This window comes from Myotis daubentonii, chromosome 3 (assembly GCF_963259705.1).
Source record: "Myotis daubentonii chromosome 3, mMyoDau2.1, whole genome shotgun sequence".
Taxonomy (NCBI): Eukaryota; Metazoa; Chordata; class Mammalia; order Chiroptera; family Vespertilionidae; genus Myotis; species Myotis daubentonii.
Window position 1 is genome coordinate 59,876,701 of NC_081842.1, and position 19,376 is coordinate 59,896,076.

The 19,376-nt window shown below is 41.5% G+C and overlaps 2 protein-coding genes across 5 annotated transcripts in view; both read left to right on the forward strand.

The window, feature by feature from the left end:
- Positions 1-15,797, forward strand: part of GOLGB1 (golgin B1) — a 90,726-nt gene extending 74,929 nt beyond the window's left edge. For 3 of the 4 annotated variants that reach the window (XM_059687707.1, XM_059687708.1, XM_059687709.1), the window contains 8 exons: positions 515-693; positions 3,576-3,738; positions 3,927-4,064; positions 8,137-8,280; positions 9,278-9,375; positions 9,843-9,977; positions 14,094-14,199; positions 14,487-15,797. In XM_059687707.1, coding sequence (XP_059543690.1) covers positions 515-693; positions 3,576-3,738; positions 3,927-4,064; positions 8,137-8,280; positions 9,278-9,375; positions 9,843-9,977; positions 14,094-14,199; positions 14,487-14,621 — 1,098 coding nt within the window. In that variant the 3' untranslated portion in view covers positions 14,622-15,797. Of the gene's footprint in view, positions 1-514; positions 694-3,575; positions 3,739-3,926; positions 4,065-8,136; positions 8,281-9,277; positions 9,376-9,842; positions 9,978-14,093; positions 14,200-14,486 lie in introns of those variants that run through there. The other variant, XM_059687710.1, reaches the window with a different exon arrangement.
- A 2,469-nt stretch (positions 15,798-18,266) lies between these two features.
- Positions 18,267-19,376, forward strand: part of HCLS1 (hematopoietic cell-specific Lyn substrate 1) — a 33,988-nt gene continuing 32,878 nt past the window's right edge. Inside the window, exon 1 of the mRNA XM_059687713.1 lies at positions 18,267-18,417. The gene's annotated coding sequence lies outside the window, so the exon portion shown is untranslated. The remainder of the gene's footprint in view (positions 18,418-19,376) is intronic.

Here is a 19,376-nt window from a genome sequence, read left to right on the forward strand (position 1 = left end):
ACTGATTCCAAAGCCCAAGTGCCCTTAACCACTGGGCATGGGCATCACTGCCTTCTCCATATCATAGTCATCAGATGAGCTAGAGTAAAGGTTGACATCCATAACCCAGGCACATGGATAAATAAAAAAGCAGTCTGTGTTTATACTTTTTATTCTAGGGAGTTACCACTCACAAAGAAGCTATCGGTCCCTATGTCTATCCCCCATCAGAGTTGTAGATCGAGTCAATTTAGGACCTTGGGAGCCGGAGGGGGGGGGGTAGGGGGTGAGGGATAGAAGTTGCAGGAATGGTCAGGCCCTGTAGCCTTGATGGCAGCTTCATGGGGTGATTCCCACAAGCCTGGCCGCATGTATTTCACCATTTTAGGGATTCATGCTGCAGTGATATGTCAATGAACTGTTAGGTGCTGATAGTCTGTGTGGTGTCTGACTGACTTAGTAGGGACCTGCTGATGACTTATAGCTGGGTGAATGAGATGTGATGAATCACCCTTTACTTTCCTTTTGGTTAAAGCTGAAGGAACTGAAGAATCTGCAGCAGCAATACTTACAGATTAACCAGGAGGTCACTGAGTTACGTCCAGTGAAGGCTCAACTTCAGGAGTATCAAGATAAGACAAAAACATTTCAGATTATGCAAGAAGAGCTCAGGCAGGAGAACCTCTCCTGGCAGCATGAGCTGCATCAGCTCAGGTATGATAATCTCTGCTTTTATACCCTTTTAGTTTTCTTATTTTTTTAAAACTTTTTATTATGAAATAATCATAGCTATATATAGGAAGTTGCAAAAATAGCATAGAGTTCTCATGTACCCTCCACCCAGTTTCCTCTAATGGTCACATCTTAACTCTAATGCAATATCAACATCAGGAAATTGGCATTGATATGATTCAAAGACCTTATTCATATTTCACCAATTTTACATTCATCCGAGTATTTATATGTGTATAGTTCTGTGCAGTTTTACCATATGTGTAGATTCACATAACTACCACCACAACTCACATATACAACTGTCCCATCAACACAAATATGTCCCGTATGCCACTAGTTTATAGTTATACTCTTCCCTCACTCTGCTTCCTCCCCTCTCATTCCTAATCTCTGGCCACCAGTAATCTGTCCTCCATCTCTATAATTTTGTCATTCTGAGAATGTTTTGTAAGTGGAATTATACAGTATGTAACCTTTTGAAATTAGCTTTTTTCATGCATCATAATGCCCTTGAGCTCCATCAACTTTGTTGAGTGTATCAATAGTTTATTCTTTTACCAACAAATTGTATTCCATGTATTGCTTTTGGCCATTTACCCATTGAAGGATATGAGTGTTGTTTCTAACTTTTAGCTATTGTAAACAAAGCTGCTATGAACATTTGTATATAGATTTTTATGTGGACAATAAGTTTTCATTTCTCTGAGATAATTTCCCAGGAGTGCAAATGCTAGGTTGTATGGTAAGTGTAATTTTTAGTGTTTTATTTTTATTATTTTTTTTAAATTTTTATTTTTTTTTAGTTTTTATTTTTTTATTGCTTAAAATATTACAAAGGGTATTACATATGTGTCCATTTTATCCCCCCGCCCTAGACAGTCCCCTAGCCTCCCCTATCCCCCAGTGTCTTATGTCCATTGGTTATGCTTATATGCATGCATACAAGTCCTTTAGTTGATCTCTTACCCCCCTACCTCCTGCCCCCCAACCCTCCCCGGCCTTCCCGCTGCAGTTTGACAATCTGTTTGAGGCAGCTCTGCCTCTGTATCTATTATTGTTCAAAAGTTTATAATGGTCTCTATTGTCCATGAATGAGTGAACTCGATCATGTGGTATTTTTCCTTTATTGACTGGCTTATTTCACTTAGCATAATGCTCTCCAGTTCCATCCATGACGTTGCAAATGGTAAGAGTTCCTTCCTTTTTACAGCAGCATAGTATTCCATCGTGTAGATGTACCACAGTTTTCTAATCCATTCATCTACTGATGGGCACTTAGGCTGTTTCCAGATCTTAGCTATGGTGAATTGTGCTGCTATGAACATAGGGGTGCATATATCCTTTCTGATTGGTGTTTCCGGTTTCTTGGGATATATTCCTAGAAGTGGGATCACAGGCTCAAATGGGAGTTCCATTTTCAGTTTTTTAAGGAAACTCCATACTGTCTTCTATAGTGGCTGCACCAGTCTGCATTCCCACCAGCTGCAAACTATATTCCAGAATGACTGTACCATTTTATATTCCTACCAGCAATACATGAGTGATCCAGCTTCAATATTAAATGCTGCATTCTTGTCAGCATTTGATATTAACATATGTAATGTTATTTTAATTTGCATAATAGTTAATAATGTTGAACATCTTATTATGTGCTTATTTGACAGTCATTTGTCCATTTTGGTGAAATGCATATTCATGTTTTTTGCCTATATTTCTATTTAAGTTGTTAATTTTTTACTCTGGAGTTTTGAGAGTTATTTATATATTCTAGATACAATTTCTTTGTCAGACATGTGGTTTGCAAATATTGTTCCCAGTCTGCAGCTTTCCTTTCATCCTTCTCAACAAGATCTTTTAAATTTGGATTAATATAATTCATTGATTATTTTTCTCTTTATTCAAGATTCAGCAATTTCTATTGTTCATATCTTCTTTATATGTTCTATTTCTTTGCTGATGCTTCCTTTATTTTTATTTGTTTCCAGTGTATTAGTAATTGCTTGTTGAAATATTTCTATAATGACTGCTTTACAATCCTTGTCACATAATTCCAACACTGTCATCTCACTGTTGTAATCTGATGGTTTTCTTTTTTGTCAATCAAGTTGGGATTTCCCTGGTTCTTAGAATGTGACATCCTTGTTTCTTATTATGATGCGTTCAGTTTTGGAAATTATGACTTGGAGTCTTATTTAAATCTGCTTCAGTGGACTTCCACTGATACCACACCAGCTGGGGAAGGGGAACATTGCCACTTTACTGCCAGATGGAGGGTGAAGGCCAATGGGCTCCCCACTCAGCCTCTATTGATAGCTCTAGAGAGAAAGGGTGCCCTGATATTGCCAGGAAGAGGTAGAAGTCTCGTCTCCCCACTTGTACCCCACTGACAGCACAATTAGTTGGGAGGGTTGCCTCGTTACTGTTAGGTGAGAATAGGAATCCGGGCTCCACACACGGCCTCCGTTGATATCACTATGGGGTGTGGAGAAGGTCACTTTTGTTACTGGGCAGTGTTGCAAGTCCAGGCTCCTCACTCGGTCTCCCTGGCACTGCAGAAAGCGGATTGGGGGAGTGGCACATTGTTACCATTGGGTAGTGCCCGAAGTCCAGACTTTGCTCTTGGCCTCTTCTGATACTGCCTCTGCAGGGACAGGGAGGAGCACTTCATTACCTTGTCATGGGAGAGATGGATGTCCAGGTCTCAACTTGTTTTCTCCACTGACACTGCAGTAGGGGTGGGGTCAGTCAGAAAGAGGCACCTCTTTACCACTGGGTGATGGTGACAGTTCAGGGTACATACGGAATTATTCATCTTTCTCTCACAAGTATATTTTTGCTGTGATTATTTCATGTTTTCTTAGGATGGAAAAGAATTCCTGGGAAACTCATGAGAGGAGAATGAAAGAACAGTACCTTATGGCTATTTCAGATAAAGATCAGCAGATCAGTCATCTGCAAAATCTTATGAGGGAATTGAGATCTGCCTCCCAGACTGAGACCCTCAAAGTACAGTACCAAAGGCAGGTGAGTAATTCCAATGCAGATTGCTACTCAGAAGTAACCATTACCCAGGAAGCATCAGCTTCATGCAAGCTAAGTGCATACCTGACAGTATTCGGCAAGCCATTTCATGACTTCTATGGGGTGGACAGGGTTTCTGGAGGGAAGGAATTAAGTGTAAACAAGCTTCATCGCTGTTTGTATTCTGGCAGGCATCCCCAGAGACATCAGCTTCCCTGGAAGGGCCACAAAACCTAGTTTATGAGACAGAACTTCTTAGGACTCAGCTCAATGACAGCTTAAAGGAAATTCACCAAAAGGAATTAAGAATTCAGCAACTGAACAGCAGGGTAAGTCTTTCCTGCTAGACTGGAATTCAGTTTCTTATTTCCATGACTAGAAGCAATAAGGTAAGTAGATGATGATTAAATCTAGGCTCCAGCTATAGCATACCCTAGGGTACAGAAGTTTTACCTTTCTCAGAGTAACTTGCCTAAGGTGTTAGGAGGAGTTTGGTCTGAGATAAATATGATGTACATAGAAAAGCAAGGTGCCTGCCTTATGTAGAAGGTACTTTTAAAATATTGTTAAATTCAACTAATTGACATGAAGAGACTGATAACACTATTTACTTTGGCATAGAAATATACATTTTTAAAAATTTTTCTTTATTTTATATTATTTATTTATTTATTTATTTAATATATTTTATTGATTTCTTACAGAGAGGAAGGGAGAGGGATAGAGAATTAGAAACATCAATGAGAAAGAAACATCGATCAGCTGCCTCCCGCACACTCCCTACTGGGTATATGCCTGCAACCAAGGTACATGCCCTTGACCAGAATTGAACCTGGGACCCTTGAGTCCGCAGGCCAACGCTCTATCCACTGAGCCAAACAGGTTAGGGCATAGAAATACATATTTTAAAAATACTTTTGTTGAGCCCTAGCTGGTTTGACTCAGTGAATAGAACACTGCCCATGGACTGAAGGGTCCCAGGTTCAATTCCAGTGAAGGGCACGTACCTCCATTGCAGGCTCTATCCTGGCCCAGGACCTTTGGGGAGGCAACCAATCTGTGTGTCTTTCTCACATTGCTGTTTCTCTCTGTGTTTCTTCTCTCCTTTCCACTCTCTCTAAAAATCAATGGGAAAATATCCCCAGGTGAGGATTAACAAAACAAAACAAAATTTTGTCGATCCAAATAAATTGGTAAAATTGCAGACCCTTTGTTGGGGGAATTATGTTGGAGTTTTTAGAGGGGCTCCAGAGAAGCTCCTACCCAGTTCCCCTACCAGCTAGTCAGTTATTTCCAGAAAGTTCTGCCCTTCCAAGTTCTGTAACACTTTTTCCCCCCCATAAACTAGATCCCGCCTCAACCCTGTTATATTTGCTCTCCTGAACATTAGACTGTGACTCTCTCTCTGAGCATTTATCTTTCTAGGACAATATTTTAAACTGCAATTCAGTGCTATTAGTAGATTATGAAGTCATTTTAGTAGATAGCAAAGATTTTAATGTAAATGTTTTATTGAAGTAAAACGTACAAAAAAGCACTCAAATCATAAATGGCATGGCCTATTTCCATAAAATGAAGACACCTGTGTAATCAGCACCCCACTCAAGAGTTAGAACATACCAAATCCCGGAAGTCCTCGTGTCCAATTCACTGCCACCCCCCACCCCCTAGAGCTACATGTAAGTGGAATCATGTTTTCTCTTTCATGTTGCTTCATTTATTTTGTGAGATTCATCCATATTGTATATAATATGATTTTTCAGTTCTCATGTATTACATTGTGGACATATACCATAATTATTCTACTGTTGAAGAAATTTGGGTTTCTCCATTTTGGAGCAATTATAAACAGTGAAAATAGTATTTTTTATTTAAAAATAGATTGAAAATGTGTATGTATTATGTAATTAAAAGTGTATCTTGTTTTCAGAAACTTTAGTTTCAGTTATTTATGGACTGGTTTCTGGCTCATAATCCAAGTTACGTTTTCTTTAACAACTTTATTGAGGTATACTTCACATATCACTTAACAAAGTATGAGAAACATTGCTTTAGGTCGCCATAATTCTGGGTGACAAAGAGTTCTTCCTTTAGAAATCAGCTGTAAGAAAGGTATCTCCATATGTAGCATCATTCATTCATTTATTCATCAAGCAAATAGCTATTATTTGCCTTTTATGAGCCTAGCCATATGCTAGGTATTGAGGATACATATAGCCATTTATGGAGCTTACACTGCAGTGAGCTTAGAGCCTCACTATAACTGGTCCTAGAAAACTGGAAGAATTGCTTCTTGGGCCCTAGATTGGGATTGTAGTAGATGGGCTGTCAGCATAGAATGGCTCCACTCCAAGGCATTGCGCTTTTCTTATGTGGATGCTCAGACTTCACATGTATTTGAACAAGCATGGTTATATGTTTCTATGTAATGCAAACTTGAAAACATGAGAGGAATGATTACTGTATACTGTAGTCTAGATGCTGTCCTCCATTTTTACAAGTATAGACATGATGAAATAAAATAGCTTATGAGCTAGAGCAGAAGTCACAAACTTTTCCTTGCAAGCCCAGATAGTAAATGCTCTGTTAAAACTACTCAGCTTTGCAATTGTAGCACAAAAGCAGTCATAGACGATGCATAGACAAGGAGGGTGGTTATGTCCCACTTAACCTAATTCACAAAAGGTAGTAGGCCCTGGATTGTAGTTTGTCAGCCCCTGTGGACCTCTATAGTTTATTACAGACAAAATAATATAAACATTGTAAAGGTGGTTGATATGAGGGTAGCTTATTGTAAATAATTAGACTTCTTCAGTTATGGGGTTTGTACTCTTCTAGATATGTCAAAGAAAAGAGTGTTAGGATTTTTTTCAACACTGAGGGATATTGTTTGTTTCTGTTTTGGGCTGTTTTGTTTTTTGGTATGGCTTGTCTCCTATGTTAGGAGAAAGTTAACTCCTTGCCTCAGAACCCAGTAGTTGTCATTATACCAAGCTATTTCTGTCTTCAAATTAGTTTGTCCTTTCCTTTACTAACTGTCTTTTCTCCTAAGAAAAGCCCATAACTTGTTTAACTTCCTTGTTGAACTCTCAGTTGGGGCACCATCAGGTAGCAGATAGAGCTCTAGACTTGGAATCAAGAACATTCTTGAGTCCTGGTCTGCCACCTACCAGCCACATGACGTTAGGCAAGTCACTGCTCATCTCTTTGTTTGTCATTTATAAATGTCTCTCAAATAAGAGAATACTCTTGAAAATGCTTTGTAAACTGAACATTGCTCTTAGAGGTAGGTTATTATGTTTTTCATTCTGGCTATGTAGATGTTTTTGTTATACCATGTGGATTTGTTGTTCTAATTTTTCATATGCATCAAATGTCCTTGCCAGTCATCATGTTATCTCTAGAAAAGTATTATATTCTTTTCTCTGAACATTGATCCAACTATTTTACTTAAACATTAACCCAGAATACTGACAACAAGGAATACTCAGGAAGAGATTGAACACACAGCTAGGCACACCAGTCTCCTTTCACGTGGTAGACAGTCCTACAGTGGGTACTTCGGAAAGACATCTCTGTGGTTATTAATGTATCTGGGTGTTAATTATTACTAAACTTAAAACTTGACACCTACAAGTGAGGACTTAGAATTAGAGTTCCGGGAGACCAAATTCAAATCAATATGTAGAAGCTCCAAAGAGTAAATTTTTTGCTCAATATTAAAAATAATTTTCTGTCTTTGACATGGTGGGAAAGGGATTGGGCTGCTTTGTCAGGTAGTGAGTGCCCCGACACTGGATGTGTTCAAGGAAAGACTACCTGTCACTCATGTAGCAGAGAAGAGTCCTGCTTTGAATGACTGAAATTTTTATACCGGTGAGAGTCTGTACTCCCAGTATAGTTTCTTACATATATATCAACATATTAAGATCTATTTCCCCCTCCTACCACATATTGTAATTTTTTATTCTGTGTTCACTTTTAACTTTTTACAGCATTGAAAAATCTACCCAGAAATATTATTGTATGAATTTTTTGATGACAGCTGTATCTCCAGCCATCTAGAACTCTAGGGGTTATAGTCATTTGTTAGTAACTTCACCTTGGACCCAAGCTACTGCCCTTTTCTTACATACCTGGGAGAGCCTCTCCTATTAGGTTGCTTGTGGCTTCTGCTTCCTGGTTCTTCAGATAATGTACTGGGCACCACAAATAAAGTTTCTTGCTACTTCCCCCAACTTGTTCTCCTTTGCTTGTCAAAAATTATGAGTTTTCTCACTTTGAAGGAACACATTATTGAAATAAAGGCCTTGCATTTAAAAACAAAAATTAAATCCTTTAAACTCAGGACAGCTAGCCTGAGGACTGTTTATAGTGAAACAGCCCTGTCCTCTGTTTCAGTTTTCTCAACTACTCGAAGAGAAGAATACCCTTTCAATTCAGCTGTGCAATACCAGTCAGAGTCTTCGCGAGAACCAGCAGCACTACAGTGACCTTTTCAATCACTGCACGGTCTTGGAGAAGCAGGTCCAGGAGCTGCAGGCGGTGAGTAAGGAGAAGTGGAGAGGCTGGGAAAACTGTTATGAAACTGAGTTTCAATGAGAAAGTAAGTGGGCAGCATTAACGAGGCTGCTGTGTGCAGGCTGAAGGTTAATTAGCTGTGATGGGAGAAAGTGAGAGAGAAGAAGGGAATTACTAAATGGGAATAAGTTGTAGGAAAAATTGAGGGGATTAAAATAAAAAGGATGAGTGAGGTGGTGGGAGATAAATCAAAACGCGTGGAAAACAGTGATGATTGAGGCTTTTAGAATTCTGAAACTAGGAAAGTTTTTATTTTGCTTCAAGAAATAAGAAAGCTGTAGGGAGATTTGGACCTGAGGAACAAAATAGGCAGAGCTGCCCAGCCGGAGTGGCTCAGGGGTTTAGTGTGAGCTATGAACCAGAAGGTCACGGTTCGATTCCCTGTCAGGGCACATGCCCGGGTAACAGGTTTGATCCCCAGTATGGGGTGTTCAGGAGGCAGCCGATCAATGATTCTCTCTCATCATTGATGTTTCTATCTATCTCTTCCTTTCCCTTCCTCTCTGAAATCAATACAAATATATATATATTAAAAAATAGGCAGAGCTGTTGGGGGCAGTGAACAGCAGTTCATTGTTGAAGTTGGCAGAGATTGAAAATCATTATGGCAGGAGGAGAACAGTTTTGGGAGGGATTGTTGAGCAAGGGAAGATCAGAGTAGCTTCTGGAAAATTCGTGAGCCTCCACTGGAAGAAAGCAGATTCAGTGTTAAGCCTTTAAAGGTTTAAGAGGAGAGATTCAAGAATGGGAATCTGGAATAAAATTAATGAGAGTTTTATGTAGGAGATTAATGTATTAGAGCTGAAGGTTCTCACTTCTAAATCTCTACTTGAAGAGAATTGCAAACACGTATTCCTCTCCAACATTTCTTATTCTCTTTGATGTTAAGTGAGTTCTCCTTTTGCCCAACTACAGTTTAAGCACTTTCATCACTGAATGGCTAAGCTTATTCTGCTTCTAGGGGCCGTCGAGTTTGGATGTTGCTCCAGGAGCTCCCCAGGAAAAGAATGGGGCTCACAGGAAGAGTGATCCTGAGGAACTGAGGCAGCCACAGCTAAGGTAGGGAGGAGCTCGCACCCCTGCAGCATGCATTATATACGCAGAAATTGGACAGCTGTGTAGGATCTTCTAGACTCTAGATTGAACTGGAGTCCATTGTATGGATCTGACATATCATCTTATCTTATTGGCCTCGCAGAATTGATGTGAGGATTAAATAGTAATAGTTCTAACTAACAAATTAAGTATGAAAAGTTTGTAAAGCAAAAACAGAAGCACCATTACATACACCCCCCCAACCCCCACCCCACTAATTCTGTGGTTATTTAAATGAAAGCTATTCAGTTAATCCCTAAAATCTCTTAAGATATTTTCTGCACCTTAGTCGCTCTACATCTATGCTTTTAACGTCTTATTTGCATCTGTAAGTTTTTCTGCTTTGTAACCGCATGAAAACTTGGAATCCCTTGCATCAGCAACTGGGTTCTGCAATTCGTGATGCGGTTTGTTTTCCTTTGGTCCTGAAGTTTTCCGGAAGCCCAAAAGCAGCTGAGCAACACTAAACAGGAGGTGAACGAACTGAGGAAGCTGCTGGAAGAAGAGCGAGACCAAAAAGTGGCTGCTGAGACTGCCCTCTCCATGGCCGAGGAGCAGATCAGACGGTAAAGGGCTGAGGGAGATACCTGTTTCCACCTCTGGTCCTTTCTGATCACACTCATGTACATTCCAGCGGCTAGACTTAGGAATAATTAGGATGTAATCCTCATCTCAAGACGGGTGCTCAGGGACTTTAGGGTCATTGTAGTCATGCGAGAAGACTGTACTTCTGGAATCTAGGAGGCCTGCACTTTCCAAAGCAGTTGTTCTTAGAGAATAATAATAATATCATCTACCATTTATGATAGCTGTATTAACTTTTTTTTTTCAGGGCCACATTAGAATTTTAACAGAGAAAATTGGGAGTGCATAAACATTGCATATGAAACACAAATTGACATAACCTAAATGAAAGTGCCTGAGGGAACAAAGTACAAAGTCAAGCTTAGAAATGTAGGCACTGGTACTTGATGAAATCACATTATTTCCCAGCAATTCAGTTTCTTCCTTTGTGGTTTAGAGTGATAATCAAGTGAGTCAATAAATGAGTATATGTATATAAACATACATAAAAATTCTATATTACTGCCCAGTGCTATTAAAAATACAGATGTTCTCTTCTTAATTTCTTTCAATCACGTTTCTTTCTCTTGAGCTTTCTCTTGTATTTTCACTTATACATTTCTTGTTTGAATTCTCTTTTTTAAAAACCATTGATTTACCTGTTTTTCTGTCATGTTAAATTCAAATGCAAGTGATAGACTATGTCCTTTTGTGGGGCATTTATTTAACTTAAACGTTGCCCAGAGAGTGTCCATGAGGGGCTTGCTGACTAATCTTTTCTCCGGATATTCTTCCTCACATTCCATTTTTTCTTCTTTTTTCTCTTCCTCCTGTTCCTCTTCCAGTTTATTTTTTCCATCCTTTTCCATTTCTTCTTCCTTTTCTCCTTCTCTCAATTCTTTACTTTTCCTTCTTTCATCTTTACTATGATTCCTATTGGATTGCTCTGGATTTTTATCACAGGGCATAACTGGTTGTTTCTGTATAGCAAGATATTTAAAAATCATGAGATTAAGCCCGGTTCGTTGTTGGGGTTCAGCCCCAGCGGGTACAGGGGTTCCCAAAGGTGTGGATGGAGTCGGCGAAGAATGAAGGACACGGAGGCAGCGTTCAGTTGATCAGCATAGCTAGGTTCTCTCTCCAGGTTCTAGCCAGATTCTCTCACCAGGTTCTGTCGCTCGATTCTCCAGCCAGGTTCTGTCTTGACAACTTTTTTCATGTGGGGTGAAATAAGGTATCTTTTATATCCTAACTAACTATATTTCATATAGTATATGAGGTAGGTGTAGGATTCTTTAGAGAGCCAGTGAAATGGCAACCCCATTCCCTATCTGAGATCTGAATCGATTTTTTTTTTTTTACAAAGATTAAAACACATGGGAGATTAAGAGACCACTTTATAAAGCCGAAATAGAAGAATTAGCTTTTGTTTGTTAGCAGATGCACTTCCTAAACCTGAATTTCTCCTAGTCCAAGGCAGTGACAGGCCGGGGTAGACTTTCCTTGCAGAAGAAGAACCCACGCTTGTGAAAGTAGAACATTACAGCACGTCGTGCTTCTTAAGGGAAGTTTGTGCCAAGTGATTGGAAGGACAGCTGTGTGTCCCCAGTTCCTTATTCCCAACTCACCAGTCTAGAGAATCACTATGCATGAGAGAGTAGAGTGGCTGAGATTATTTTGAGTGTCCCTTTCCATGGAAAGAAACATTAAAAGCAGGCACTTTATTATAAACAGGGTGTCGGGGAGCCACCTACATATATTGCCTCTTCCCTCAGAGAGTGGCATTTGTGATATTAACGGCTTGCAAAGTTTAGGTGGCAGAGGCTGCAGCCCCAGTGAGCAGGTCTTATTTGAGATACCTTTCTTTCCCATCCAGCATATTCACAGCTTCTTAATTTTCATCACTCATTTGGGCCTTGGTGTGCAACCTTGAGGGTGGGCTCTTGAGGGATACCACACAGCCATACTGTCTGCAGGGCATTTTCAGGCCTGTGTACCCATGGCTGTTTCTCTGCCACTTGTTATGGACTTGCTTAGATCTGTGAAACTCAGCCCTTTGGGGGAAATCTCTTCCTCATGTGTAATTAACTGGTCCCAAGCCAACTTGAAAAGTGCATTGTTCAGGGCGACTCTCAAGTCTGTGGACAAGCCACACTAACCCAAGCTTAGCCCCTCCACAATTTCCTCTTTGGCCCTGATGTAGAATGGAAATCGAAGTAGCCAATCAAGTAAGTACTTCTACCTAGGCCTGGTACTGTCAGATTAATATTAAAACTTCTCATTAATCTTAAAACTTCTATTCGTGCGGAACTCAATGGACTTGCAATTTAAAAGCAGCCAGTACTGCCATAGCCGGTTTGGCTCAGTGGATAGAGTGCCGGGCTGTGGACTGAAGGGTCCCGGGTTTTATTCCAATCAAGGGCACACACCTGGGTTGCGGGCTTGATCCCCAGTGGGGGGCTTGCAGGAGGCAGCCAATCAATGATTTTCTCTCATCATTGATGTTTCTATCTCTCTCTCTCACTCTTTCTTCCTCTCTGAAATCAATAAAAAATATATTTTTAAAAATAATAAAAGCAGCAAGTACTCTTTGGCTCACCAGTACCTACATCTCATCCTTCCTCAGCCTTGCCTTTAGAAGTAGACAGACAGACTGACTGTATAGTACCATTGACCATGCTATTACAGATTAAAACTGCCCCGGAAAAGTTTATCACATGGGAGAACAGACACTCAGCCTGGCTCTCAAGAGGAACAAGGCAGGATGGAGCAAGGCTGTGCTTTCCAGTTTTTCTTCGCAGACTCAAAAAATCAGATTTTAAAGTATTCCTTGTCTCAAGGAGGAAAGTGTGTGGCCTGCAAAGTGAGTCCAGGAGTAGTAGGCTACTGGATAACCCTTCATATGGAGGAAAATCAAGAGTAAAGCATTCCATTCTCCCCACCACAATTAAAGCATGTATCCCTATGGGCAAATGTTTGATCAGATGTGCTGTCACCTGCAGCCCCTTTGAGACAACTCTTGTTTTTGTGAAGAAACCATTGAGTGGGTGTAAAGGCAGCTTTATTACATAGAGAAATTCCAGTATTAAATAAATAAGCAAATCAGAAAAAAAAGAAAAAGAAAACAGAAAGCAATAAAGGCTGCCAGTTCAGTTCAATTCTTGGCCACTTTTGCTTATTGGCCTTTAATAAATGAGAAAAAATTAGTGAGTTTCTCTGAGTCAAGTGTGATATAGTGGGGAAAAAAGAGCATGTTACGATGGGGAAAATGAGACATTTTTGGGGGGCTAGCAATCTGAATCTGTGCCAGTAATCTAATGCCCATTCTTGTTAGCCTATAGTCTAATCACTGCTCCTTCTTTAATTATCTGGTCCTGCAAGACCTGTTTACCTAAGTAGTACTCCCATTTTAGAGAGGCCATAAACCATGAGCAATACACAACCTCCAGACGGAGTTATCGGCACTGGAGCCAGGCCAGGCCTTTAGATGTGGCCTCACAGCCCCCACCCCAATACACGGGGCTTTTTGCAAAGCCCGCAAAAGATCTGGAAGTCTCATCCCATATTTTGGGGATAAAGAAACCAAAGGGTATAAAGGGAAAGCTTCCATATTGGCTTGCTCAGGATTTGGAAAGAAACAGTCTCCCCCGAGTCCTGTACCGATACCTGTGAAACATCTAGAAATAAATGGGGTTTTCCTGTGCCTCTGGTACTCCTGCGTATTTTTCGGTTGCCTGGTAAATTCTGTAACAGTTGTTTAGAGATAGGTGTGTGTTTTGAATTCTGCTCTACCTCTCACTGGCTGTGCCACCATGGGCAAGTAATTTTAGCCCTTCAAGCCTTACTTTGAAGGAAGTAACACCAGCCTCAAAACCTGAAGATTAAACCTGGGATATAAAGCACCCAGTCCAGCATCTGATAGGCAGTAGGCAGTCAGTTCCTGGTAGTTTTTAATCACCTTTACTGTCTGCCTGGACATCCTTGCATGGGGACAGGGTGTGAGAGCAGCCTTTGCTGCCAGTCCCTTGTGCTACCTCACGTGGCAAGATGACTGAGACGACTTCTGATCACCTCACTTGGTATGAACCAATGCCATGCTTCTTTTTTTCCCAACACAGGCTGGAGCACAGTGAATGGGACTCTGCCCGGACTCCTATCATCGGCTCCTGTGGCACGCAGGAGCAGGCAGTGTTAATAGACCTCCCGGGCAACAGCTGTCGAAGGGTAAGAAGGGAAGAAGGATAAAGAGAGAGTACTGTCCTGTACTGCAGGGCTGCTGTGCTGAGGCAGGGCATCAAGGAGAAGGAATGTGCAGTTCCGGACACTGAACAGCTGATGGGGCTAAGACTGGAACGATAGGGAAGGTTGGAGGAATCTGGTGGAATTTGCCTATTTGTTGACCTTCAGGAGACTTTCTCTCAGAATATCTCTTTTTTTGCAGGGGTTGGGGAAGGAAATGGGACATTATCTCTACAGGGTAAAACTCTCTGACTTTCCAATTTTTCTTTCAGTCACGGAGTGGTGCTGGATGGAAGCGGGTCCTACGTTCGCTCTTTCATTCCCGGACCCGAGTGCCTCTGCTGGCTGCCATCTACTTTTTGATGGTTCATGTCCTGCTCATTTTATGTTTCACGGGCCATTTATAAACTTAGTTCTCACCTTTTGGAACACTACTCTTGGAATTTGGAATTCCCTCACCTCTAACATCAAAACCATCAATTCCAGTGGAATAGTCATCTTCCCACTTACAGGTCCTCTCTCCAAGTCTCCACAGAAAGTGCCTGCAAAAACTGAAGTGGATGGAGCACAGGTCAGAGCTGCAAGAACCATCAAATCTGCCTTTTTCTACTGCCCATGGCCAGAACATTTTTGCATAGTCTGAGGAGGCCCCACATTTGGTTGCTGGGCTTAACATTTTTTCAGATTCTGTCAGGCCTTGATCTCTTGTGAAAGATGTGGAGGAATGTTTTCCAACCAGGGGGGTGGCTCCAATAAACCTAATAATCTGAAGTCCAGTATCATTCATTTCTCCTGCTTCAGGGGGAAGGCGGATCCCCCATAACAAAGTTCTGGGGAATATTATCCCAGGGATATCTGACTAGGTCAGGTCTCCTGGTGGGAGCTGATGGGTTTTAGCTGTTGGATCACAGGGAAGGAAATCTTCCCTGGCTGTTCAGACAGCATTGGAGTAAGACTTGTGGTCCTGAACTGTAAGGATAGGATCCCATTGCTGATGCCCTCTATCACATGTGTACCAGGGTGCTGAGTGGCCCGTGCCTTTCACTGAAAGGCAGGAAGAACTGATTATAGACAGCGGGATTCAGATGCTTCTCATTTTGTGTTACCTGGATATGCCTCGAATGTGGGCCCTACGGCAGTACACTAGGAGCCAGTCCTAGGTGAGGCACAGGCTCTCAACCAGGGAGATCTGGCTGCTCTGGGGACCACTCCTACTTTGCTGTTGGTAACAGTTATTCCACTTTTTCAACTTCATATTCATCTGCCCTCTGTTGTAACAGAGCTAAGGAAAATGGAGGGAGAATATGGAGAAGACCAAATATTTAAATCTAGGCCTGAGAATGACAGCAGGATCAAATTTCATTTGTGCCTCCTCCCCAGCCCCTCAACACCTACCTGTTGATTATTTTCTCATTGTACACATAATGTCTTCCTGACTTGCTCTCACCACCCAAAGAATAGAAAAAACTGGTGAACTGACTGATCTGTTCTAATCTGTTCTGTAGTGACCATATCTTGGTCACCCCAACCAGGAACTTCCCTGAATAAATGTAAAATAATAAAATTATTTTCAGAATGAAAAACTGGTGGTGGTGTGTGTACATGTGTTTGCATGTTAAGGGGAAGAGATGTAGGAGGGGGTAGCCAGAAATGGATACAGGGGTAGAAAGCTCTACATATTTCAGGTTTCCTTCTGACTAGCTTCAGTAACGGCTACATGTGTCCTTCCAGCTTAACCACTAGACTGCAGCCAGGGTAATGAAGTAGAGTGAGGAAATTTCATCCAAATACTGAACCCAACAAGCTGGGCCTTAAGGCATGAGATTCATGCAGGTTTACACCTGGGCCTTGGAGAACTCTTACCTGGTGCGTACAGAAAACATGAAGCTCCTAGGGCAGTGGTTCTCAACCTTCCTAATGCTGCGACCCTTTAATACAGTTCCTCATGTTGTGGTGACCCCCAATTTCATTGTTACAAATTGAACATAATTAAAGCATAGTGATTAATCACAAAAACAATATGTAATTATATATGTGTTTTCCAGTGGTCTTGGGCAACCCCTATGAGAGGGTCTTTCGACCCCCAAAGGGGTTGCGACCCACAGGTTGAGAACCGCTGTCCTAGGGGATGCCTCTGCTTGAGAAAAGCTAACACTTTCTTAAGGTATAAACATTGAATCAAGTCCATCTGTCTTCAAAGCCCATGCTGTTTCTGTGTGCAACAAACTGCCTCTCATTGGGAGTGGACTTGGGGGACATTTGCTAAGTAGAGATGAGAATTCTTGGTGTCATCTCTAGTTAAATTTTATAGTTTCTCCAAAAAAGTACTTGGGTGATGTATCACAGCATCTAGTTGGATCATTCCCATTTTCAACACTGAACTATGATTCGGAATATCTACAACTTTACTCTTCCTTAAAATAATTTCAGTGCTGCCACAATAAATAGGTCATGAAGTAAGAGAGTTCAATAAATAAAACTCTCCCCAGGCATAGAATCCTTAGATTTGGAAATGACTGAAGTCTTAACTCATTCCTAATACAGAAATTCTCTCCTCTGTATCTTAGACTAGTTTCATCCAGTCTCTGCTTGAAGCCAGTGGAGAGCTCATGACTGAGCAAATCAGGTCACAACTCCACCTCAATCAAGATTAAGAGAGGCTTGCCTGGCCAGTGTGCTCAGTTGGTTAAGCATCGTTGTCCCATGAACCAGGAGGTTATAGTTCCATTCCCGTTCAGGGCATGTTCCCAGGATACCCAGGTTGTGGGCTTGATCCCCAAAGGGGGCATGCGGATGCTGCCAATCAATGTTTCTCTTTCATTGATGTTTCTATCTTTCCCTCTCTCTAAAATCAATAATAATAAAAAATACATATTTAAAAGAAAAGATTAAGAGAGGCTAGGTCAGATACAATGACAAATACCCTGTAATTTTCAGTAGCTAAATAACAAAGGATTATTTTTCTAGTCAAAGACTCCAAACCCCTCACACAATAGATTAAGTGTTGTCATTCTCAGGTGGGGACCCTGTCACTCCCCTACTGAGAATGGACCCACTGTGGAGAATTTGCAGGTGCTGGGCACTGGGCAAAAGGACGGCAAAGCTTACCCTGGTCTTACAGTCTCCACCAGAAAGTGATGTATTTCATTACATTTCACTGGCCAAAACAAGTCACCTTAGCATGCCTGATTTCAAGAAGGAAGGGAGGGCCCAGCCAGCATGGCTCAGAGGTTGAGCGTTGACCTATGAACCAGGAGGTCACGGTTCAATTCCCGGTCGGAGCATATGCCTGGGTTGCAGGCTTGATCCCCAGTGTGGGACGTGCAGGAAGCAATCAATAAATGACCCTCTTTCTCCTCATTGAGGTTTCTATCTCTCTGTCCCTCTCCCTTCCTCTCTGAAATTAATCAAAATATTTTTTAAAAAAGGGAGGGGCAGCCAATCTTGATGAACAGTAGTACAGAATGCCACAGATCTCCCATCATCTGGTACCACCTACTTCTTTCAGACTTCTTCCTACTGTGTGGAACCAAATCTCCCTACCGGTTAGCTCAGACTCCTCACTGTACCCTAAACAATCTGAATTTTTCTCTATGTATTTATTAACTTTCCCCTGTGACTTATTTCCTTCCATTATTCAGTTTATCAGTATTTATTTGAACACCTCCTACATGCAAACCCAGTTTTGTGGCTAATGTACTGTGGGTAATGTAAAGTTGAGTTTCTGTTTAAACCTTACCTTGCACGATCCTTTTTCCCATTAAGCCTTTCTTGATTACTTCAGCCAATACAAAACAGTTTACATTCCTTTACCAGAACACATGCACCTATTTAAAACACAAATGCTGTTCTACAGTGTTAAGTGTTTTCTGGTAGAATGTTTTGCTTCCCTGATCTGACTGGATATAAACTCAAGAGTAAGAGCTTTTTTTTTTCTTTTTTTTTTTTAACTTCCCCAAGACCTTGCAAAAGACTAGGCATAGAAACATTTAGTCCTTTTTTGTCTAAGTGCCTAAGCAGAAGTAAGTGACTCAAACTTCAGGAAGTAGCTGCGAGGACAGGGTGGCAGGAAATGACAGAAAACCTGAACACGGAACTGAAGCAGCAGCTCATTTTCTTGCTCAGAAGTGGCAACAGCCAGAGAGGGAGCCAAGTGTGGCCCTGAGGAGCTGGGAGCCGCGAGCAGCGCTCACACTGTTGAAGGTGGGTACTCTGAGCCGTGGGAAAGTGAGGGAGCACAGGGCAAGGGCTGAGGTAAGAGGAACCTACCTGGCTCTTGGTCCTTCTGAGAGAGAGAAAGTCACTGCTAATATGCTTTTCACCTTTTATGGCCAGAAGGCCTGGGTGGGAGTGGTTGTGGATAATGAGCATCTGGGGAAAGAAACAGAAGTGGGGTCCTGGAAACCAGGGAATATGATGCAAAATCATCATTCCAAGACCCCCGGTTGCTCTGAGGCACTGAATGGGAGGAGGACCACAGGAGGTGAAGACAGTCTCTGCTCTCAGACAGCGTATGATTTATCAGGGAGCCACAATCCACATAAAGGACATTGTAACGGATCAGGAAGTAGATGCTCACGTACACCAGTGCTGAGAACCAAGTGCTGATGGAGGCAAATGGCATGATGGTGCGACTAGGGCTAGTTTCTGTGACTGCATGATCACAGAATCTCAGAATGCCAGAGATGGAGGGGACTTTATAGATTAGCTAGGTTAACCTCTTTGTTTATTTTTTCATGAGGAAAAACTGAGTATCTGAGACATTCAATGATTTACTAAATTGTTGAAGTTAATATTTGTAAATTGCCTACCCTGGTACCTGGTGAATGAGTACATACTCTGTCTATGTTGATTCCCTTGCCCACGTTCCCACAGGGGCTTAGTGACAGAGCTGGGTGATCCTCTGACTCCTTGCCTTTTACTGATGCTAAAAGGCAGCCTATAATGAGGCCCTAGATGGAACCTGAAGTTCTGAGCACCATGTCTCACCAAGTTACTCTCCGGTTTCCCACCTCTAGATAGTACATCTTGGCTTCCCTATTTCTGGCAGTAGCTCAAAAATATTCAATTGTCTCTGTAGCAGAAACTTTCCTTTATTTTAAAGATACATGAGGAAGGGAGATTAGGGGAGCGTCAGGCTGAGGCCGCAGAGGAAGAGCAGG